Raw genomic sequence first — 23,999 nt, 5'->3', positions numbered from 1 at the left:
TCTTGTTTTTTGATGGAAAATGACATGTTTAGAATTTGCAAGAATTTTGATTAATTTAAATACGTATTTTTTAATCAAAGGAAAACAGTAAATGTGGTAAACTGAAATTCTGTATTTCTTACATTAAAAATAAAACTTTTTGCTTTTAACAGCTCAGATATTCACCATTAGTGTTCCTTTTATGGTTACAGTTGGATTAATATTTATACCCAAAGGGAAATAAAAATATTTGTATTTTTTGTTAAAAATTTATAAACAAAAATTGAGACTCACTCTGTTAATAAGTGTTTGTACATTTCAGTTGCATGTATATCGCATTGTTTTTCTCTTGTTTTTGTGAAAACCCAATAATGTGTACTATAGAATATGAAGCTGTGATAAAAGCATAATTTTTGTGAATTTAATGATTTTAATAAAATGTATTTTTAAACATTATATTTTTTTTGTTTGTTTTTTAAAATGAACATTCAAACCAAACACATATTGCATAGATGTTTTGAGGTATAAAAGGAGCCAACTGTGACTGTGCCAAAGAAAAGAAATAAACAAAACCTTAATCTAAACTATATTTAATCTAAACAAAAGAACAAAGAAAGCAAAACCTACTTAAAAAATACTTAAACTAAAAAACATACAGTACAAATGGGGCACCTGCCTGCTAACCTAGTGTATCTATACACACAGACAGCTATGTGATGAAAATGTATAAGGTACCTCAGCCTTACCTGTGGAACTCAGGTACCTCATAATATATGTATAAGGTACCTCAACTTAGACGTAGGATTTAATGTGTGAAACAATAAGCTAAATTTAGAAACTTTCCACAAGGAATGACAAAGAAAACAAGCACATGGCAGCGGTGGTAGAAGCAGGGGTGAGACAGTTTTTTACCTGCCATGTATACTTTGATACTTTGCTAAATAAATACCTCTAATACGTCACTAGAAAATATATATGCCAAAAAATATAAAACGAAAATTTAGTCCATTACAATACAATATTGTTATATTGCCTCTAGGGTCTGTTGGTTAAATGATGTGGGTTTTATAAAACAAGAAGGCTGTAACTTTGTTTACATGCTGTAAAGTGTAGACCAAGATGTGTGTGTGTGTTGTGTCTGAGTGTGGTTTGCTCTTATCAGTGTTTGGTAGCTGTTTTTCTCTCAGTGGTTTCTTGCAGTCTGTCAGTAAATGATTTTAAAATGATCCCTTTGCAAGATTTGCATGACTTTCCCACAAAATTCGAAAATCACAATGATTTTTTAATAGGATTTAGTATTTTCTATAGGGGTTAGGTGTGGAGACTGGCTAGGCCACTCCAGAACCTTGATATGCTTCTTACAGAGCCACTCCTTGGTTATCCTGGCTGTGTTCTTTGGGTCATTCTCATGTTTGTAGACCTAGCCATGACCCATCTTCAGTGCTCTAACTGAGGGAAGGAAGTTGTTCCCCCAAAATCTTGCAATACATGGCCCCGGTCATCCTCTCCTTTATACACTGCTGTCGCTGGGGATCATTATTCTTTGTCCTCCAAACACGGGGAGTGAAATTAGACCAAAAAGTTCTATTTTGTCTCATCTGACAACAGAACTTCTCCCATGATTCCTCTGGATCATCCAAATGGTCATGGGCAAATTTAAGATGGGCTGGATGTGTGCTGATTTAAACAGAGAAACTTTCCGTGCCATGCATGACTTTAAACTATGAAGTTTTAGTGTATTTTACCCACAATAAGCTTGAAAACAGTGGTGCCAACTCTCTTCAGGTCATTGACCAGCTCCTCCCGTGTAGTTCTGGGCTGATTCCTTTCTTAAGATCATTAATGTGCCAGTAGAGCTCCAGTCTGAGGGAGATTGACAGTCATGTTAATCTTCTTCCATTTCTAACAATTGTTCCAACAGTTGATATTTTTACCAAGCTGCTTGGCAGTTGCCCCGTAGCCCTTTTTTCCATCCTTGTGGAAGTCTACAATTTTGTCTCTGGTGTCTTTGGACAGCTCTTTGGTCTTAGCAATGTTAGTAGTTGGAGTCTTACTGATTGTGTGGGGAGGACAGGTGTCTTTATGCAGCTAACGACCTCAAACAGGTGCTTCTAATTTAGGATAATAAGTGGAGTGGAGGTGCACTTTTTAGAGGCAGACTAACTGGTCTTTGAGTGCCAGGATTTTGCTGATTGTCAGGTGTTCAAATACTTATTTTTTAGCAGTAACACAAATAAATTACTAAGTGGGAGAATTTGCAAAGTTGCAGGGTGTTGCAGGCACCTTATTGGTGCTGATCACCTAATTACTATTTATATTAATGTGTATATAAATAGAAATTGATTTAGACGCAGTCTGAGAGTTCTGGACTGTTTTATATGCTGTGTTTTGATCTTTTTCGCATGCTTTAATATGTAATAAACTGAAATTGGTCTCTGGAGAGGTTAATGTCGTGCATTCGTTTGGTGGTTTGTGCTCAGTGTGGTTTATGTTATCTTCTCAGTGATCTGTTGCTTCAGTAAGTTTCCAAAATTTCCCAGTTGAAGATTAAAGATAAAAAGATTAAACTTCTGATTTGTAGTCTGGGCATGAGCAACAAGATATCATTACAGCCATAGGACACTGTGTACTTCTGTAGTTTCTCTATTTAAATAAATTGTATTAAAAGTAAGCAGATCCAGTTTGTGTTATAGAAGGTTGAAGATTAGGGTCCATCTTTCTCATTGCTGGAGTGTGTGTGTGTCAGCATCGAGGCCTCGTTTTGCAGTGTCGGTTTTAAAAATGACAGTTCCGCCCTGCCTCAGAGAGTAGCACAGTTTCTTTGCATACTATTGCCACTTTTGAAGCTTCACAGTTGCCTGACATTGCAATCCACCAACCTCAATTATTTCCTTTATGGGCTTTCTCCATTAGCACCACATTGTCCTCTATCCACCAGTGCTGTGCTATAAGACAGGCTAAACCTGCTTCTACACAGTTCAAATTACGCTGCGCCCCTAGAGAGTGCCCCACCCACCGCTGATGCCAACTCACCCTCTGTCTTCAAAGCTGATGTGCACAGAGCCTTCCAGCGGGTAAACCCAAGTCAGCTGGTCCTGGTAGAGTACTTACAATTAGCAGGAGTTTATGCAGACATTTATAACACCACCAGCAAACTTTAAACTGACCACCATTGTGTCAGTTCCAATGACAGCCAGCACTACCTGTCTAAATGACAAGTGCTTTGAGAGGCTGTTTAAAGATATCATCTGTTCCTCACTGCCTGCCACCCTGGACCCACTACATTCGGCATACTGACAGAACAGATCCACTGATGAGGCCAAATCCCAGACGCTGCACACTGCCCTTTCCTACCTGGACAAGAAGGACACATATGTGACCATCATTCCTTCAAAGCTCAACGTCCAGCTCCGGGATCTCGTTCTGAACAGCACACTGTGCAGCTAGATCCTGAACTTCCTGACGGGCCGATGGCAGGTGGTAAGGATGGGCAGCATTACATGCTCCTCACTGACCCTCAACACTGGAACGCACACCCTGTACACCCACGACTGCACAGCCAGACACAGCTCCAATGTCATCATCAAATTTGCTGAAGACACAAAGGATTGTGGGTCTGTTCCCCCACTACGACAAAAACTGGTGCCTGGAGAATGTCAGCAGCTTCAAGTTATTTTGCTGCATTACCAAACTGTCTCTCTGTGTAAAAAAGCAGAACTCCTCAAAACATGCTTATATCCAGCTTTACCATACTGCTAATGAAAAAAAAACAAACAGTCTTATCTTTTACAGCTCATGCAGCACTGTATCACTAGCTCATAAAGAGGTTGTTTTAAGGGAAGGTAGAAGTGGTCTGCAAGAATACACACTGATGGCGAGTTAGGGGTGGGGTGACTGTAATGAATGTAAATGAGGCCAGCAGCTAATAGGAAATATGTCCTTTTGTGTGATGTACTAAAATGTGTAGATCTTACCTTATTTCTTTTAGTGTGGTCCAGCTGTTCAATTTCATTGAATATATATATTCGGCAACATGATATTAACTCTACACAGGTAAACTAAGTTCATTTTTTTTCTTTATTGAGTAGGTTTCTGTATGTTATTTGTTACAGCTAGCATTTTAGCACACCGATTTTCCGGCCATTCTCAAATCTAGTTAATTGCAGGATTTCATACAGTACAGGCACTGGGAAAAAACAGGAATATCCTGGAATTCAATATGCAATAAAATACTGTAAAAAAAAAAAAATAAAAAAAAAACGTACTGTAGATGCACTGTAAAGTAACAGTAAAATGTTGGCGAATCTTGCAGTTAGTTACTGTAATTTTCCAGGACATATTTTTATAATGTGTCTAACAGTACAACAGTTACTGATCGTGTACAGACGTGCCTAGTCTAGCGTGTGTACGCCTTGTACTGGAAGGGAAAATTTGAGAGAAAGCAAGAAAGAGAAAGCAACAAAGGCTACATTCTAAGGCTGCGTCCCAAATGCATAATTATTATTTATACTAATTCGTTTTTGAGTATGTTGTACATAATATGGGATGGTTGTTTTTGGGAAATGTGAGAAAGGTCAGTATGATTTAATTTCAGTATCCACCTAACATTCTTCACCAGGGTGGAGCCACAGCTGGGCAAGGCTGGACTGAAGTTTTAAATATAATATCCCAGCATCTGTGTGAACCACCAGTGCCGTTTAACGTTACTTTACCTGTCTTACAGTTGAGTCCTCACCCGGTATCCTCAACTCTGAACTGTGGATGGGGTCAGAGAGAAGATGTCATTTGAAAAAGGTAGGCTCACACATATTTAGTCATCATTTGACAAGTATAACTATGTGATTTACTCCACTAACTATGAGTTAACCAAAGTCATGTTCTGTACACATACTTTAATACATACAGAAATGTTAATAGAGTATATTGACCAGTTTACTCTTGACAATTAAGATGTTTATCAATGCAATGATGCTTCTTATTACCACACCAAATCAGAAAAGTTTCAGACAGTGTTTTAAAAAAGTACGGTGTTCTTTCATTTTCTTTAGATGTTTACTTAATCACAGACAGAATAAACCCAAGATATTACATATTGAGTAAGGTTAGCGTATTTGCACGTACATCCTGCACCAAACACTGTCATTCTTTTTGCATTCTGTCTTAACTTCAGATTTGCAATAAAAAAAAATCTGTATTACACATGCTGTATTTGGGTTAAATTGTCCATATTAATGGTTCTTTCTTTCTTAACAACCCGAGAAGTAAAAAAGGAAGAGAAGAGTAAGGATGAAAATCTGTTAGATACGGAGAATGCAACAGGAACTCACTCTGAAGGTGCCGACTCAAGGTGATGAATCTCCAATTACTGTTTATAAATGCCATTACATTTCTAGCCTATTTAAACAGATAAATTATAATTTATTATTTTATAAAGAGTTAACAAGAACTTTAATGTTTGTGTTTGTTTGTCCATTTTAGACGGACTTTGGAAGAGATTCTTAAATTATTGTGTAATTTTCCAATATATTTGATTTATTCCTTTGTGATCATAGCACATTCACTCACAAAATCCAAAACAAACAACATATATCAGTCCAGTGTGTGTACTACTACAGACCATAGACTGTATATAAGGACAGGACGTCCCCATTCACCCCATTTTGATGCCAAAAATATAGCCGAAATGGAAGCTGCCATCTTGCGTACGTAGTGATTTGGAATCAGTCTGGCCTGTTTATTCGGTAAAGCAGTACCCACTTTTAATACGTCTACAGTATTCACGCAACCTCAGACACATTTCAACCTCTGCCTGTTCACTGATGTCACTGGTGAAAACATTTAAAAGTTATTTTCCAAAATACAGAATAAAATAAAATTACATTTTTCTATATTAAGCCAAAATATAGGTCCTTGTTATATTATGTAAATTAACCGCTCGTGCACTTTCACAACCCGAATGAGCAGGTCAATTTTCTCTGCAGAGAAGCGTTGGACACATCCAGGTAGCTGTACCATTAAAATAGCAATCCGCCAAAGTCAGTATGCATCTGGCCTTTAAAAGAAATGTACAGAGACACTCTGATTTGATTATTTCACACCCATTAATAATTAAGAGTATACTACTAAGTAAATCAGAGTTAATGAGAGTAATTTTCTGTAGTACAACCCAAAATCAGAAAATGTTGGGCAGAATGGAAATGCTAATTTAAAAACACATTTTCTTACATTTACTTTAACGTTTATTTGATTTATTTTTTTTTTGTTTGATCGACGGTTTATTTATTGATATACATCTATTACTGCATTCCCGCCCGAACTACATTTAGTCGTTCAGCCAGAAAATAGATCAGTGCGTTGGGTGGGGGGCAGTGGCGGGGGCGGGGCAGATTACAGCGGAAGTAGGATTCAAATTTGGTGCCTTAATTAACTTGCTTTAAAAAAATAGTAATATGTTACTGATTCCAAATTAACAGCGTGCGTTAACGCTTTAACGTGAACACCACTAGTTTAAAATGCTTCTGTAGAAGTTGAAGTATCAACTCAAGCTTTTAACTGTTTAGGTAAAAGTTCTGGTTTCAAAACTTAAAGTATGAAATTAAAAGTAATTTAAGGGGAAAAATAATTAATTAAGCACAAAAACTGTGCACTACCCCCCTAAAAGCCATAATGGCTACAATGTTCTCTTAAAATGTTAATGTTGATACATTTGGGATGCACTAGGCTGTTCCCTGTTTCAGCTGCATATATATCCATAAAAAAAAAATTAGTAGAATGTAAATATATTAAAGAAGATTAGTTGGAATGAAGTTTGTCTGCTTTTTGAAGAATTGAAGATATTTATTGATCACTGAACCCTTTACATATCCAAGCAGACAAACCAAAAACAGAACACGGTAAGACCTAAACATTTCGTGATTAATCATTTGTTGAATTTGGGCACTTTGAAACACAGAGGGCCCTATTGTACACCCTGCACCCAGCCAGCCATCTATTTTAAAAAATAGCATCAGAGTTTAGGAATATATCTACGCCGCATGGTGGTCTGGAAATTAGGTGTATTCAGGTAAATTTCTGATGTGTTACTATTTTGGCAGCAGAAAACACAGGTGCTCCACTGACTGTAATGAGTCCATTCCTATCTCAGCTACCCAGGTATGCCATGTGGAGAGGAATCTGTATGGGATGTGGGAATTCGAGCAGGTAAATCAATCCAGTTTACAATAAACAGGTTCAGTTTATTATTGTTGGAATGGTGAGGAGGGTAAACAGCTCTCTACACCAGTGGTTCTCAACCCTGACCTGCTTGCTTTAGTGTGTTTTTGCTGTAAAACAAGCAAGCTGCACCCTGTTAACAGTCTATATTTACACCTTCCTCCTGCCTCATTTAAATAGCAATGGTGCTTGTGAATATATGTACACTGATGGGCATGGTGGTCTAAAAGTGAAATGTGTTCAGGTACATTTCTGTCAGCCATCAGATGTTCATTGCTATCTGGCAATGAAGGCGTGCCACACACAATTAGTGCACATAGACTCCCGCTTGTTACACACAACCTAACTTTTACATCAACAATAAACAGAACACAGTATAAAATAACATTGCTGTTCCCGTAAATAACCTGCTCGTATACCTTCACAGTGTGAACGAGCAGGTCGGTTTCCTCTGCTGAGAAACACAGAAATGCTGCGCCATTAAAATATAAATCCGCCAGTCAGTCGGACAGAGTGCACCTGGCTTATAAAGGAATAACAAGTGACATGCTGATTGATTTATTTCACTTTACACTTTAAGAGAATTAGTACATGCCTTTTTTGTGTTTTTTCCGATGTTATCAATGACGATATCAACAATACACTGACACACACTTAATCAAGCTGCTTGGTGTGCAGTTGATGTCTCTGTTTGGCCTATAAATCACTAAAAAAGGGTCCCTAGTTTGTCTCATCATGGGCTCATCAGTTAATTCATTAATTGAATCAGGTACATTATTGTCTGTTTTTGTATTTTAGAGGAATACATGAGATCTTCCAGCTTCACCTCTAGTGGTAAGTGTTAATTAACCGCCTTCTCAAAGTATGTTGATTTTACAGTCATTAGTATTATTGTGCTATAAAGGGGAAGACAATGGACTATACCAAAGTGTACTAAATATCAATGAAAACTCAAGTGAATTTGGACGGTTCATCATTAACCTGCATCAGCACTGGTCGTATTCACACACATTTGAGTGGCTGAGCCGTGCTTAAAGCTGTACACACAAACTGAGTTCTGAATTAAGCTGCTGTTCATGCAGTAATCCAGTTGTTTGAAGCATAAGCCTCACATTAATAAACCCTAGGGGGGAATATGTAAAACTCACAGCTTCCAGCAGCTTGCAGTGTTGCAGCTTACATTTCTGATTGCATAGGGGGATGTTTACTGTACGTTATGGAGCATTGTGGGAGTTACGTGCCATGAAAATTATGTTCGAATTCCTTAACCTATTGTGTAGTGCAGTAAAAGATAAATATGGGACATTTTGGATACATACATACAGTACATTCACAATGTTCACACAATGATCACAACATCGCAGTGAAAATCATTGTATAGTAATTTAATTTATATATAAGAAAGAACATACATGCTGCACAGTGTACAGACTGGTCTGTGTGTTTTTATTTTTACAGACAGAAAAAAAGCTCCATCTAGGGATTATGGTAAGCTTATCCTAAATGTACATAGATATGTAAAACATGCATCAATAATTAATAATCAGTCTTAATTTCCAGTTCCAAAGTCTAGAAATTATTTTTTTGTATCTTCAGGAAAAGTATAAACGTGATAAACAGCATGCTAGAAAATGACAGAGATATCATTCGTTTCATTAGACTCACTTTCAGTGTTTTTTTAAATATCACAATGATGTTGGGATCTGGACTCTGGGGTGGTCAGTCTGTTCTGAGAACTGCAGCAGCTTCAGCAGTTTGATTGTTTGCTTTTCTCAGTCAGAGCTTCTCAATTAGATCCCACAGTGTTACGCCGTTTTTCACTTGTCTTTCTCCTCTAACAAGTGGATTATGTATCTGATGTCTTGGGAAATTTGTTCATATACATTTTAACTCCTCTCTTTTATTTCCAGCTGTTCAGTTTGTGGATGAACACAGGACTGAACTCATCCAGAGGGTCCGGTTAGTGACCCCTATAGCAGATGACCTGAAGCCCTTCATAGGAGAGGAGAAGTACTCCATCATCACAGCATGTAAAACCCCACAGGAGCAGATGAGGGCGCTGTATGACTTCCTGTCTGGAGTGGAGAGATTAGAGAAGAGATTTTACAAGAGTCTGCTGAGGCATGAACCTCACCTAGTTGAAGATCTGACTGCAGCAGATTAGAGCTAAATGTTTATCTAAATATTTACCTCATTTAACTCAGGACAGAATGCCCAGTGGTTTCAACTGATATTGATATTGGTCATGTATCCTGTTATTTTTATTTGCTTTGTTTCATTACAAGTGTTTTAAACTCTGTGACCACATCAAGCATTATTTTTAATAAAAACATATATTTTTAACACTTTTTATGAATTGTATTTCTTTAATGTAGAAGAGTTATGCTGGAGAAAATGTAATTGGATGTTTCTATAAAATACTTTCAGTTTCAGACACAGTCAGTATCTCAGTTCTTCAGTAGATTACAACACTACAACTAACACCAGCAGGCCCCTTTTCACTGAGAATGTTTTACACTTTTAAACAGAATCTGCACTTTATAGACAACATTTAAGGATTGTATTTTATTACAGCATGTAATTTCTATAGGAGAGGAGAAGTACTCCATCATTACAGTATGTAAAAACCCACAGGAGCAGATGAGGAAGTTCTGTAGCTTCCTGTCTAGAGTGGAGAGTTGAGCAGGCAGAGGGGTGGGACACTTTACAGAGTTCAGGAAGTTTCAACACAGAGCTGAAACTTTTTAAAACTTAATTCTTCTGTTTTTACCCTCATTTAGAACATGACGACAGTGTTGGATGGTGTTTTTTAGGAAATAAGAGAAAGGTATGTATAAATTAATCTCCAGTATCAGCCTAAATTTCTTCAGCAGGGCTCTTTTATTATTAAAAATAAAATATTAGTATAACAGTGTATCCTGTCATCCTGATAAGTAGCTTTTTATGAGATGTTCAGATAGTAACATCTGTTCAATGTGACTTTACCTGCCTCAACTCTGAACTGTGGATGAGAGAGAGAGATGTCTAATTATATTAAAATCATGTATATATATATATATGTATTATATATACTATAAATTATGGATACTGACCATTTTCCTGTAGACAGAAGTTTACCAATGAAAATAAAGCAGTGTACTAAATTATTGTGTCTGTATTACATGCACTGTAAATTAAGGATACTGATTATTTTTCTCCTGACAGAAGTTTACCAATGAAAATAATGCCGCGTGTTTCAACCCTAGGTCAAAAAACAGTATGGAAAATGCAAACAAATGCAGTGGTTCATCCATTTCCTGTAAAAAAGGATGTGTTCACTGTGAGGTGTAATCACTTGTGTTGCCAGTTATTTAGACAGTAATGACTATGTGTTAAGTTATTTTCAGAGGACAGTAAATCTGTACTGTTAAACAGGCTGTACACTGACTACTATCTAAGTTATATTCACGCTTCATTTCTAAAGTGTGTGTATGAGTTAACCATTCTAAGAACAGGGAGAAACACTTTACTGTACTACTAAAGTACTACTTTACTCTCCCAACCTTTTTACAGTGTTTAACTGGGCTGAAAGAATTAATGTACAATAATATATGAAAACATTGAGCAGATAAAACATGACATATCTTGCATTCATTGTTTTCATTTTATATTGAGCCAACTTTTACTGATTTACGGCTTATAAAATATCCGTATTACACATATTGTACTTGGGTCACATGGACGACTGTGATCTTTCTTTCTTTCTTTCTTTCTTTCTTTCTTTCTTCACAACCTGAGAAGAAAAGATGGATATTGAGGACAAAGGCCTGTGGGTAAATGTGGAGAAAACAGCAGGAACTCCCTCTCATTGTGCTGATAAGAGGTAATAAAACTCCAATAACTGTTTATAAATGCCTTTAAATTTCTGCTCTGTTTAATTAGGCAGATTATAATCCAGTGTATTCTAAAAGAGTCTTCAAGGACTTTAATTGTGCTTTTTTCTTGTCCATTTTAGATGGGTCCGGTCTGATGTGGAAATGTTCGAGGGACTAAAGAGTATTTTTTTTGTTAATATACTTAATTTGTTGGTATCATTTATTGGTTCTTTTTGTGAACTGGCAAATGTTGTACAATAAATAGCTCTTTTCGGTTTGCAGTTTTGATGAAATAAGATGTTAAGATCTCTTTAAAGAGAAGAGTGTGTAGACATACTGCACCTGTATCTGTTTATTACGTGGAAATAAATAGAGGATACTGATTTTTTTCTTTTTTATAGTTCGGAACATACAAGGAGTCCAAATAGGAGATGAATTTGGGTAATAAAATGGTTATTGGGGTTCTGTCCTGTATTACCAGAAAGATTATGATTCAGCTATGAATAAAGATCTTTAGAAGTCTTAAGGCGTTTTAACCCTTGTGTTTGTCTATTCCAGTGGAAGCAGAGGTCAGATCTGGCCTATTCCAAGAAAAAAAAAGAAAAAAACAGGTACAGTATCTTCTTATTTATGTCATGGAATATTCCTTTCACCCAAAATGTAGAATAGAACATAATAGCAACACTTAAAACTAGAGACGTCCGGCCTTCCCTTGCCTTACTGTTCAGTGCAGTGATTTGTAGATGTATTGCAGGTTCAGCAACTTCTGATCTTTACCCCTCCTCAAAATCTCTTTTGGAACCTGTGAACTGGTGTGAGTTAAAGTGGAAAATAATATTTCATATTTCAGAGCTGGACCTGTATTTAGCTTTTAATCAGTTCCTTTGTATCCAACAGGTTCATTATGTAGGAATTTGTTAGATTCTAAGGTAAGTTCTGCATTTTTGTTTACCTCAAATCCAGCCTGCATGATGCTTTATGGTTGTGTTTGAAGCAAAAATGCTGGACACTCATTTCAGAACATTAATATTAATATTTAAGGTCATGAAACATTGAACTAGCCAACTCTATTCTAATGTTCTGTATTAACAAATACATTATTTATACAATTCTAAAGTATATTTTATATACTATATATGAAGTACAGTATATATGTAATTTAGGTATATATACAGGGCTAGTAGCATTCTGGCTTCATCACCTTTTGTCTGAACCCACCCATTTTTCTTGTGAGCAAAAGAATTGGAACATGTGACTATAAGATTTGTTTTAAATTGATTATTTAAACAATATATAGCACTGAATGTCTCGTTCAGTTTTAGATTTGTCTGTTGCCTGTGCAAACTGTGCATTTATAGTTAGAGGAGTAACCAGACTGAAAACCAGAGAGCTGTCTATGGGTGAAAAAAAGCAGCTGTGAAACAGAGAAGATGGAAAATATTGGCCATAGCCAGTACAACCGTTTGGAATGTCCTTAAGAAGAAAGTCGTCACTGGTGTACTAAGTAACAGATGTCGAACAGAAAGACCAAGCAACACAAGAGCAGTTGATGACAGAAACATTGTGAGTGCTGTAAAAAAAAGACCCTAAAACAACTTTTAGAGACATCAGCAACAACCTCCAGGAGTGAAGGTATCACAATAATTTAGAGGCTTCAACAGAAGATGAAAACCACTAATTATCAAGATGTATAAGGCCAGTCTAGGATTTGCCAAGATGTACAAGCCTATGGACTGATAAGACAATGATTAACCTTTACCAATGTGATGGTACCAGCTCACCTGTTAAACACGGTGTAGGGAGTGTCATGGTTTGAGCATGCATGGCTTCTTCTGGGATGGGCTCATAAATCTTCATTGATGCAATGTAAACTCAGAATGCAAAAGTTTAGTGATGTCAATGGGTATTGATTCACCGTATTGATACAGTTATTGCAGAACATGGATTAAATTCTAAATATTAGATCTTTTTCACTATAATATATTTTTGCTTACTAAAAATAAAGGTGGGTTCAGAAGGTGCTATCTTCTGAACTGTGTATCAGATCCAGATATAAATACCTGGAATAAAATCTGAAATGTGGATCTTTTGTCTCGTATTCATCTTCTTGCACAGTACACGCATTTGCTGTATATTTAAGTATTACATGCAGTGTGGATTTAAATATTTTAAGCTATTCACCAAACTTAAAACTCTCTCTAAACTTTAATAAATTATAACTAATAAACAATAAATATCTGTTTATATAATAGTTTTTTTTTTAAGATGCAGAAATCATTTTATATATTTAAATGCCGTCAAAATCTTTTAATATTATTAAAAACCGTGTTTATTCTGATTTGTTATTAATCATTATGCTCTGTAGGACTGTAATTACTGGAAGCGCATTGAACCAGATTTGACTCTGGCAGATGGAAGAGAAAAGTACAGGTACTGTCTTACTATCTATCTGTCTATCTATCTATCTATCTATCTATCTATCTATCTATCTATCTATCTATATCTGTGTATATATGTATATATTTAGGTATGTGGTCTACTGAGAGATAAAAAAGGTCTAAAGCTCATACACGGCTCAACAAAAAACATCAAAAAAGTAAAACATGGGCAAGAGCAAAATTCACAGCTCTAATAACTAATAAACAGTAAACATAAGTGCTGAAAATGAGAGAAAAAAGTGAGGGAAAATGAACAGGAGCGGCATAATTAATCTGCCACCCTCACTGGAAGCCTCCAGTAACACATGTAGAATATAGACATGTATGTGAACAGTTGCGTTCACAACACAGACCGGTAATCTACGCGAGCGCAAGGCAAGACAACAGCAAGTATATCTCTAGCCTTAGAGACGCCATAAATTAATATAATTAATAATCTGCAACAGGTAGGAACTTTACCAGAATTTTACTAAGCAAATCATTAATAACTAAAAATCTCATTACAGCAAATTGCACAAAAAAATATTTAAAAAAGGCTAAGTATGTATCTGTCAACAATGTCAAACTAACAAATAAATATTCCCAGCTAATATAAAGCAATTTTTTTTAATGATTTTTCTTATCTGTTCTATTTGTAAATGATTTTTCAGGGTCAGGACTACACAAGGGTGGTACCAGTGTGGAGTTACTGGTCTTCGATGGGAGAGCTGCTGTGGAGCTGAATTGGAATACTGTTTAGAAGACTGGGATCAGTTTAGTCAATTTCTGGAAAAGAAGCATTTTACTCCTTGTGGTCCATTAATAAAAATCAGAGTCATCTCGGGAGACCTCACTTCTGTCCATCTACCACATGTCCTCTGTTCAGGTAAAGTCTACTAGTTAAATAGTTAAATAATGCACATTCATATAAAATACGCATATTTATTGCATTGAATTAATCAATTATTAAAACCCCAGTGAGATATCAAAAATGTTGGGGCAGTTTGGATAAAGCGAATGAGATTCCACCGAGTCCAGTTGTGGAAAAAAATTGGGCGGAGCTTCTGGTCATGGTGAACATAAGGCTTGTGTTGTGTACAGTAGTAAATTTGTAAGTGGTATTAGTGAATATAGTAACTGTAGTGTAGAGGAGTAGTGAAAGTTAGTTGTACAGATTTTATTCATATTTTAACATAAATCAATTCTTTTTACACCCTAAATTCATGTTTACATTAATAAATGTTATAAATAAATAAAGTTGCCAAATGTGGTACAGTGATTTATTTGTGAATAAAATAACATGTCAGCGTGTTAACGTAGGCAGAACTAAGTCAAATGTAAAGAACACTGTATTGTTCCTTTCTCCATACTGTCTCAACTTTTGGTTATGTGAGGATAGAAATACCATGTTAAGAGGTTTTCTTATATCTGAAATTCTCTCTACAGTTTGGAATTACCGGAAAGATGTCAAACTTCTTCATTCAGAAGAATCTGGCGTCTCTTTAGAGGAATGTTTGTTATTATCCTTCCATGTAATTCCAATCTGCAAAACGTTCCCAGCCCAAGGTGTTGTGGTCAGTAGCAGATTTAATGTGAAAGCCCACTGTGACGTGGTGATCTACTGCACTTCTGCTGCTCACCTGACCCTTCATGTCTACCTGGTTCCCTGTCATCCATATATGAAAGAGGTGAGGATGGTTCCATCAGTGCTACACTATAGTGCTACAATATGAGTGATGTTTAGCTGTATCTGTATTAATCAGATGTGTTTTCTCTGAAGTCTGTAGAGAAAAGAGAGAAGGACAGTGTAGAGATCTTGAGGCTCAAGGCGTGCTACCCTCTGCACCTGGGGGATCGCTACACACTCAGGACGTCCTGCCCCTCCCACATCATACCTGAGGTACATGTAACATTTCAATAAGAACACTTTGTAAGATGCAGATACACACGTTCAGTCTTACTGACATCCAACATTCTCTCTGACTTTTGATTTTGCCTGTCCCCTCTGTGTTAGATTGCTGTGTATATATATTGTATATAATTGTAGGGACTGACTGTCATTTAGTTTGTGTCTTTGTTTTGTGTTTTGTTGTTTCAGTTTCTTAAAATCAGTCAGTGAGGGTTTATGTTTGTTGTTTTGGCCTGGACCACTGCTGAACTCACCATGCGATTCACTTTTGTACATAAGCAACAATACACTTTATGAGAACATTGTTCTTTAGGAGTCCATTTCTTACGCATAATGTTTCCTTTTCTGTTCCTGTAACTCATCCCAAACTCATCACAAGCCAATTCAGCTGGGTTTAGAATGAGTGATTATGGAGCACAAACACATTTTTATCTAATGCATAATTCCATGTATTTCTTCATCCTTATGATGTCTTCAACACAAATGTAGAATCTCCTAATCTCTCCTCATCTGAGTTTAAAAGAGTTATTTCTAGTTCTCATCATATTAATCAACACCTGGTTTGGTAAATTTTGGTAAATGTGGTAAATCAGGTGAGCTGCTGACGGAACTGAACATAATATACCGTACACATGCTGGCTGAGGAGCATCCAGGAGAAATCTGGAACTACACTTTGTTCTTCAGTTTGGCTCACAGGATATAACATACTTATCTAAAAATTAGAAATTCTTGTTAAGTTTTACTGTATTTATGTTTATTGTATATTATTGTATGCTCTTTCAGGTGAAACCACTCATATTGCTGAGATTAATATATTAGTGTAATTTGCTTAGGTGCCTAAAACTTTTGCACAGTACTGTATATATTATTTATGTAATGATGTATATGGGTTTTGCATAGTTTTAACCGTGTATAACTACAAATTTTGCCTGACTACCTTAACTGTAAATTGTTAATCTGCTTTAAATAATAAAGCACTTTTATTTACCTTAGCCTCACTATTAGTCAGGCTATCTATAACCGAAGTAAAATTCTGTTTTGTCTCCATATTATTGATGTTTTATCGTATTATATTATGTTTTCAATGCTTATCATTTCCTCTTTCTCTGCAGAAGCTAAAATTCACGTACATCAACAAAACCCTGAACTGTTTTGAGGTGTTCATTGAGGATGCAAAGGAAGACTTTTTTTTGGATTTATTGAATAAGGTACACATATCAGAGTGGGGCACAATCATACGACCAGGTAAATAATCCACCTGTAAATCATTCTTCCCAGTCTATGCCTTTCTCATATGTTCTCTTGTGCTCTTTTGGTATTTTTTTTTCGAGCTTGTTCCAGTGTTACGAGTGTTGCTGTTCCCTTTTCAGAAAAGCACCCCCACAGTCTGATGTGTCCACCCCTTCCTTCACTTTTGGGAACGTGTTTTTAGGGTTCTACTCTTTCTTTTTCTTCCTTCAAACATGTCTAAAATACATGAGTCATCTAGATGGTCATTAGTGAACTTCTGATGGGCCTTAGACGTGTGCTGGCCTGAGCAGGGGGGTCTTTTGTACTGCCGAATTTTAATCCATGATGGCGTGGGGTATTACTGACGGTAATCTTTGAGACTGTGTCCCAGTTCTCTTCAGGTCATTGATCATGTCCTCCTGTGTATTTCTAGGTTGATTCCTGACCTTTCTCAAAATCATTCTTACCCCACAAGGCGAGATTTTGTGTGGAACTGCAGAAAGAGGAAGATTGACTCGTCTTCTTGTGTTTTTTCTATTTACTAATAATTGCAACAACAGTTTCTCACCAAACTGCTTGCTTATTGTCATGTAGCCCATCCCAGCTTTGTGCAGGTCTTTGGTGTCCTTCAATAGCTCTTTGGTCTTGACCATGTTGAAGGGTTTGGAGTTTGTTTGGACAGGTGCAATTAATACAGGTAATTGATGCAGAAAAGGACTAGAAAACTAACAGGTCTGTAAGTAATTATTGCTGATTGGTAGGTGATCCAGGCTGTGGCCGGACAACCTGCTAGGCAACTCCAGGCCACCAGAGGGAGAAATAGAGACACCACAGCATAATTAGGAGTGATCTTCTCTAATTTAAAGGAGGCCAACTCTCACCACTGTGCTCAGCTGGGGGTGCAAGACGAGAGGAAGTGGTATTGGCCAGGCTGAGGATGCGGCACAGTAGGCTGAACAGCACCCTCGTTAGAATGAACAGGCATGCTGATGGTACCTGTGAATACTGTATGGAAAGCCCAGAAACTGTAGAGCATGTCCTGATTCACTGTAGGAAATTCCAGGAGGAGAGACAGACTCTGATTGAACAAGTAGAGGCCAATGACACAGCATTTAGTCTAAATTTTTTTTTACAAAGAAGTAATAGAAAGATTTAATATTTTTGGTTTACTTTTCTGAAAGAGACGGATCCAATTAGATGCGTTTAATTTCTTAGAAGAGGCAGCTACTGTTCCACACTCCAGTCCAGCGGTGGTGGCAATACAACAAAGCCATTGTCAACCGCCATTCAAAAGGAGAAGAAGAAGAGTATCAGTGTGCTCAGGTTTGGGTTTTCTATTGCGAGTGCTACATGCTATTTTGGCCAATAAAATACTTCTTGAGTTTTCTACTCTTTTCTACCTATTTACAAACTGTTTATTTCAAAGCATGCTTTCTTTCCCTGTTACAGGTACTTGAAACATTGAATGACAGTAAAATGCAATAACAATATTTCCTCTTTTTACAGTTCCTAGGCAGCCTTTGGGTAAGTGTCTTTAGAAGGCTGGTGATACAGTTGCAAGAAAAAGTATGTGAACTCTATGAGATTTCTTGGATTTCTGCATCAATTGGTCATTAAATGTGTTCTGATCTTCATCTAAGTCACAACAATAGACAAACAGTCTGTTTAAACCATAATGTTTTTTGTGTGGTATTAGTTTAAGCCAGAGACTGTAAAAAAGATGGACGCCGTGTCTCCGTTCCCATTCGTTCAATGAAAATGAAGCCAAAATCTTCCGCCATGTTGGCGATCCTGCCACCTGATTCTGCGCAGTAGAGACCAGAGGAGGGAGAAAGACTGTGGAGAGCAGCCTACTCATTTAAATAACCCCGCCCCTGAGGGCTGCCTCGCGGTCACAGACTGCAGAGCGGGGCGGAGCGGAGCTGACGGTCTGTTATTGGTCCCGCCCATAACCAGCCCTTTTACCATAACCACACCTTTTTTGAATTGAGCTGAATAACGTTTTAAAAACCGAATTCTGTGGGGATATAAAAATTTGACAATATAAGCAGAGGTTACACTAGCTGCTGCATTTAAATAATGGAGGTAGAATTACAGTATATTAGAAAAAAACGTGATTGAATGTTGTCTGTTTTGCCATTGAAACCTATGGGAATGGGTGGAGTTACACAGCTTTCTGCAGCCGAACAGCAGGGGGCGCCCGACCTGTGGTGGCTTCACTTTTAAGAGACGATGCTCTGTCCAGCTATATACAGTCTATGGTTTAAGCAGACTGTTTGTCTATTGTTGTGACTTAGATAAATATCAATATATGCAGAAATCCAAGTAATCCCAAAGGGTTCACATACTTTTTCTTGCTGTAGGTTAGGGTAACTTTAGGGTAACGTACCTTTTCACAGTTGATTTTTTATTGTTTGACAACAATAGTCCCACCTAGAGGCTTGGCAATTACCGATTCTCTTAAAGCTCCTGTGGATGAAATAAATATGATAATGGACGATGAGTTACAAACTGCTCAAAAACAGTTTGCCAAATGTAAGTTTACATTTTTAAAGTTGTTTTTTAGTTTTTTAGTTAGACTTGGTTATCAAATCACAGTTTTTACTCTTTTTCTGTTTTCAGTGACTGCGAGTTCAGGAGCTCCGTCTGTTTACAGTTCACAGAGAAGTGCGTGAAAACTGAAATGGGTTAAACTTCAGCTTCAGAGTATAGAAGTTTCTAAATCCTAAAGGACTTGTGAGATATTGTCACTGGTGTTCTGTTCTTAGGATGATCACAGTGATCACAGAACTGCAGTGCCAGTATCTCATATTAAAGCACAAACTATGAATGTATTATTGCAAACTATGAGTAAATTAAGTCTGTACAGGAAATATTTAACTCTTTAATAATGTAATTTCTGAATTTTAGGGTCAGGAAGCTTTTGTGAGATCTGCTCCAGTTTGCAGGTAAGCTCTAACCTCATCAACACAGTCTGCCATTAGAAATGCAGTGATTAATTTTACTCTACCCTTAAACATAATATATGTAAGGATGAAAATGATTGAGTTTTATTTCATTTGATTACATTAGTAATTGTTAAACTCTGAAAATCTCATTTTATTTATTTACTCAAAACATGCATCTTGGCAGCTCCTTTTTATTTATTATCTAACTGTAAATGATCCAGGACACAACAGAATGGAAGATGATTGATCCTGAAGATGATGAGAATCTGCACTACAGGTAGACCTTTTGCTCCTGTTTTGGTATTTTTATTAAATTAGTGAAGCACTGTACAAAATAGAGAAGCATTGTGATATTTAGAATTTATATTTTTATTAAAAAAATTAAAATGAAAATCTCAATTGTCAATGACAATAATCAATGTATAAAAATATATATATACTGTCTTTAAATAAGAGAAATCTCATAATATTCATAGCGTAAAGCCACAATTTTCCATAATCTGGATCTGCTAGTTGCAGCACATTGGGTTTATTTGTTTGTACCCTGATCATTTATTGAGACAAATTAGTGCCAAATTGAAAAGTAAACACTACCATTGGAAAAGGTAAATGTGATCCACAAAATGCATTGCTTTTCCTCAGTAACATGCAGAATAAGTGCTAAAATAAAATGCTAAACCACTACTGCATTACATTTCACTGCATTTCAATTCATTATACAAAAACATTACACAAAAATTTACATTTTTAAAACCAAACGCTGAATTTGTGCCAAAATGAAATGTATTCACTGTTACATCAGAACACACTGCTGAAATTGGGGCGGGGCTTAGAAACCAGTCAGAGTAAAACTCAATAAGGGGAAGAATCAGGTTACAAATTTACCTAAACACACCCACAACGCCCCACACGGACCCAAAATCAGATAGCTTCTACACCCCATACAGTTCACACCTGCAAACACCAGACAACCGACTGGAGATCGGTACTCTGGACTGATCATTCCTGGGCTTAAAATTAACGTTTACGCTCTACCAAACGTATCGAAACCCTGGGGAAAGCACACCCGGTCCTAAAAAAGGCCAGTATGAAAATGCACCCAAGCATGATAACTGAGCTCATCTCTTAACTCGGCCAGCTTTAATTCATAAAGTTAGTGTTTATTTCCTCTTATATCCTGTCACGTAATACATTTTTTTTGGTTTAAAGTACAGCTATGAGCTCGCTCGCTTCCGACTGGTTTCTAAGCCCTGCTCCATTTTCAGTAGTGGATTCATTATTAATTATTCATAAATGATTATTAATAAATTATTATTAATAATTGCTTAATTTCAGTAAATATAATATTGTATTTCCTGGTCTCTCAGGGTCAGCTCAGCTGCTGGGAGATACGAGTGTTCAGCATCTGGTCTCCGCTGGGTCTGTGACGGTGACGTTAGTCTGAAGTATCATTTCTCTGACTGGGAGCTGTATAGAAAAGATCTCAGAAGGATGCAGTTTGAACCTTGTGGGCCTTTAATGAACATCACCGTCATCTCTGGTGTTCTTACTGAAGTTCATCTACCACATGTGGCCTGTTTAGGTGAGGGTCGTAGATATGGAGGATCATCTTCTCTAATTCTCTGCTGGTTGATCTGTACTAAAACTCTTTACGTTCACAGGATCGAGTTCTGACTCCCTGAAAGACGAGGTTCGAGTTCTAGACGTGCAGGACGGGGGAATGTTCTTAGAGAAGTGTGAGCTGACCCGCTTCCATGCTAAACTCCTCCACCCCACCTTCTCACCTAAAGGCTTACTGATCAGAAGTGGATTCCCTGTGAAAGTTCACTGTGAGGTTCTGATCTACCAAACCTTGACGGCTCACCTGACCCTTCATGTGTATCTGATTACCAGTGATCAGAACATAATCCAGGTAAAATCCATATTCACAAAACACTTTACACATCATAAATATTTATAATATTTAATCAAACAGATCTGTTTTCACATATCTCACTGCAGAAAGTGGAAAATAATGAGAAAGATGCAGTAAAAATACCAAAACCAGGTCCAGAGAGGTCGCTGCCCATGAAGAGTCGATACAAAATTAAAACCAGAAAGGAAGAAAAACACTTTTCTTCCATTATTAAACCTAAGGTGAGTTTCAGATTAACAGAATTACTTCTTATGTGTTTTATTCATTAAATTAAATGTACATTTGTTTCTTGTCTTCAGGGGTTGAAGCTGAGATATTCCCCCATTAAGTACTGTGAGGTGTACATCAGAAATGCAGAGGATGACTTTGATCTGCATTTGATTAGTGAGAGAGAGGAATCTGTATGGGATGTGGGAATTCGAGCAGGTAAATCAATCCAGTTTACAATAAACAGATTCAGTTTATTATTGTTGGAATGGTGAGGTGGGTAAACAGCTCTCTACACCAGTGGTTTTTAATCCTGACCTGCTTGCTTTAGTGTGTTTTTGCTGTAAAACCCCAGTTTATCTCAGCATGTGCTCGTCAGATGTAAATTATTGTCTGTTTTTTGTCATTCAGAGGAATACAGGATTTCTTCAAGTTTAACTTCCAGTGGTAAGTGTTAATAAACTGCCTTCAGAAACTATGTTGATTTCACAGTATCTCTCTCTCTTTTTTTCTCTCTTTCTTTATGGCTCTTTTGTTTTTGTTTGCTTTGCATTTTGTCGGATTTGAAATATGTTTTGGTTGTTTTTGCCGACATCATTCTGCTGTCAGTTTCTTAGTATAGAGACTAATGATGCAATTGTGTTGTATAAATTATGATGCATAGTGGGAGTTTAGTGCCCTCAAAATCATGTTCCTTAAATCAGGAAAAACATGGCATATATTCTGAGTTTTGTCCTAAACTGTAAATTTTCATAAATTTCATAAAAAGCTCCACTAGGTAGGGTTAAGATTTTGTGCTCGTGGGCTCCCCCTACAGTTGCAGAGTGTAATAAATGTTTCAGGCGGCTTAGTTTCTCTTTCCTCTTTCCGCTTTCACAGACATATTCGGTCTCTTTCCAGCTTCAGAGTATGTTATGTTATGTCTGTATGTTAGTTTGTAAAGAATGAACCAGTAGTCCTTGTAAAACTGTTAGAACTAAAGGTCGGAAAGCAGGTCGCAGTTCTTGCAAGCGAGATCATTTACTGTACAACAGACCACAACAATCAATTCTTTATTTTCAGCTGTTCAACCTAGATCACTCATTTGTATGTCTACAGTACGCCAGAGCAGCCAAAACAGCCCAAACTCACCAGGTGGCCCCAGATCTGCATCCTGTAGCAACTGAAAAACGCAGACAAATGATTTAAATTAGTTGCTTTTTTTTTCATTTTAGTTAATTTATAAAATATATGCTTATAGTTTACAATGACAATAAAATATATTTCCAGAATAAATATTATGTAATGATTTACATGCACCTATTGTCACCCCTTAAGAAGGGCCTCACTGTGCAGCTCTGTTGGGTAGGAATTGTATGTATATATAAGAAAGAACATACATGCTGCACAGTGTACAGTCTGGTCCGTGTGTTTTTCTTTTTACAGACAGAAAAAAAGCTCCATTCATAGATTACGGTAAGCTCATCCTAAACAGACTTAATTTCCAGTTCCAAAGTCCAAAAATTATTATTTTGTATCTTCAGGAAAATTGTTTATGGAAACCTGATAAACAACAGATGATGACAGAGAATACAGCTTCCAATCTTTTCAGGAGACTCACTTTCAGTGTTTTTTTAAATATTCAGTGATGTTGAGATCTGGACTCTGGGGTGGTCAGTCTGTTCTGAGAACTGCAGCAGTTTCAGCAGTTTGATTTGTTTGCTTTTCTCAGTCAGAGCTTCTCGATTAGATCCCACAGTGTTACGTTGAGTTGTCACTTGATGGTCCACCAGGTCTTGCACCGTTATTAGAGTTTTTTGGATGTTCTCATTTCCTCTAACAAGTGGATTATGTACCTGATGTCCTGGAAAATTTGTGTAATATGCATTTTGATACATATACGTCTTAATTCGTTTCTTTTATTTCCAGCTGTTCAGTTTGTGGATGAACACAGGACTGAACTCATCCAGAGGGTCCGGTTAGTGACCCCTATAGCAGATGACCTGAAGCCCTTCATAGGAGAGGAGAAGTACTCCATCATCACAGCATGTAAAACCCCACAGGAGCAGATGAGTTCTGTCTGGAGTGGAGAGATTAGAGAAGAGATTTTACAAGAGTCTGCTGAGGCATGAACCTCACCTAGTTGAAGATCTGACTGCAGCAGATTAGAGCTAAATGTTTATCTAAATATTTACCTCATTTAACTCAGGACAGAATGCTCAGTGGTTTCAACTGATTGATATTCGTCATGTATCCTGTTATTTGTATTTGCTTTGTTTCATTACAAGTGTTTTAAACTCTGTGATCACATCAAGCATTATTTTTAATAAAAACATATATTTTTAACA

The 23,999-nt window shown here is 36.9% G+C and overlaps 2 protein-coding genes across 9 annotated transcripts in view; both read left to right on the top strand.

Moving 5' to 3' along the window:
- LOC111196809 (nacht, lrr and pyd domains-containing protein 1b-like) overlaps positions 1 to 23,999 on the top strand; it is a 65,345-nt gene that overhangs the window by 13,364 nt on the left and 27,982 nt on the right. For 4 of the 8 annotated variants that reach the window (XM_049472420.1, XM_049472421.1, XM_049472422.1 and 1 more), the window contains 10 exons: positions 9,972 to 10,018; positions 10,972 to 11,053; positions 11,186 to 11,226; positions 11,447 to 11,486; positions 11,604 to 11,656; positions 11,800 to 11,859; positions 11,943 to 11,974; positions 13,411 to 13,475; positions 14,134 to 14,348; positions 14,909 to 15,150. In XM_049472420.1, coding sequence (XP_049328377.1) covers positions 10,977 to 11,053; positions 11,186 to 11,226; positions 11,447 to 11,486; positions 11,604 to 11,656; positions 11,800 to 11,859; positions 11,943 to 11,974; positions 13,411 to 13,475; positions 14,134 to 14,348; positions 14,909 to 15,150 — 825 coding nt within the window. In that variant the 5' untranslated portion in view covers positions 9,972 to 10,018; positions 10,972 to 10,976. Of the gene's footprint in view, positions 1 to 9,971; positions 10,019 to 10,285; positions 11,054 to 11,185; positions 11,227 to 11,446; positions 11,487 to 11,603; positions 11,657 to 11,799; positions 11,860 to 11,942; positions 11,975 to 13,410; positions 13,476 to 14,133; positions 14,349 to 14,908; positions 15,151 to 15,242; positions 15,363 to 16,484; positions 16,618 to 18,108; positions 18,127 to 19,029; positions 19,138 to 19,224; positions 19,270 to 19,512; positions 19,551 to 19,771; positions 19,828 to 20,917; positions 21,133 to 21,211; positions 21,463 to 21,551; positions 21,687 to 21,764; positions 21,892 to 22,083; positions 22,120 to 23,097; positions 23,128 to 23,580; positions 23,998 to 23,999 lie in introns of those variants that run through there. The other 4 variants (XM_049472426.1, XM_049472427.1, XM_049472425.1 and 1 more) reach the window with 4 other exon arrangements.
- LOC125787759 (NACHT, LRR and PYD domains-containing protein 1a allele 5-like) lies at positions 5,241 to 9,534 on the top strand. The gene is made up of 5 exons (XM_049472428.1): positions 5,241 to 5,326; positions 7,077 to 7,179; positions 7,990 to 8,025; positions 8,650 to 8,679; positions 9,102 to 9,534. Exons 2-5 carry the CDS (start codon positions 7,134 to 7,136, stop codon positions 9,353 to 9,355), a joined length of 366 nt encoding a protein of 121 aa, XP_049328385.1. The 5' UTR covers positions 5,241 to 5,326; positions 7,077 to 7,133; the 3' UTR covers positions 9,356 to 9,534.

The sequence above is a fragment of the Astyanax mexicanus genome, chromosome 25 (assembly GCF_023375975.1).
Source record: "Astyanax mexicanus isolate ESR-SI-001 chromosome 25, AstMex3_surface, whole genome shotgun sequence".
Taxonomy (NCBI): Eukaryota; Metazoa; Chordata; class Actinopteri; order Characiformes; family Acestrorhamphidae; genus Astyanax; species Astyanax mexicanus.
The sequence above is the reverse complement of the archived record's forward strand: the minus strand, read 5'-3'. Positions and strand labels throughout refer to the sequence as shown.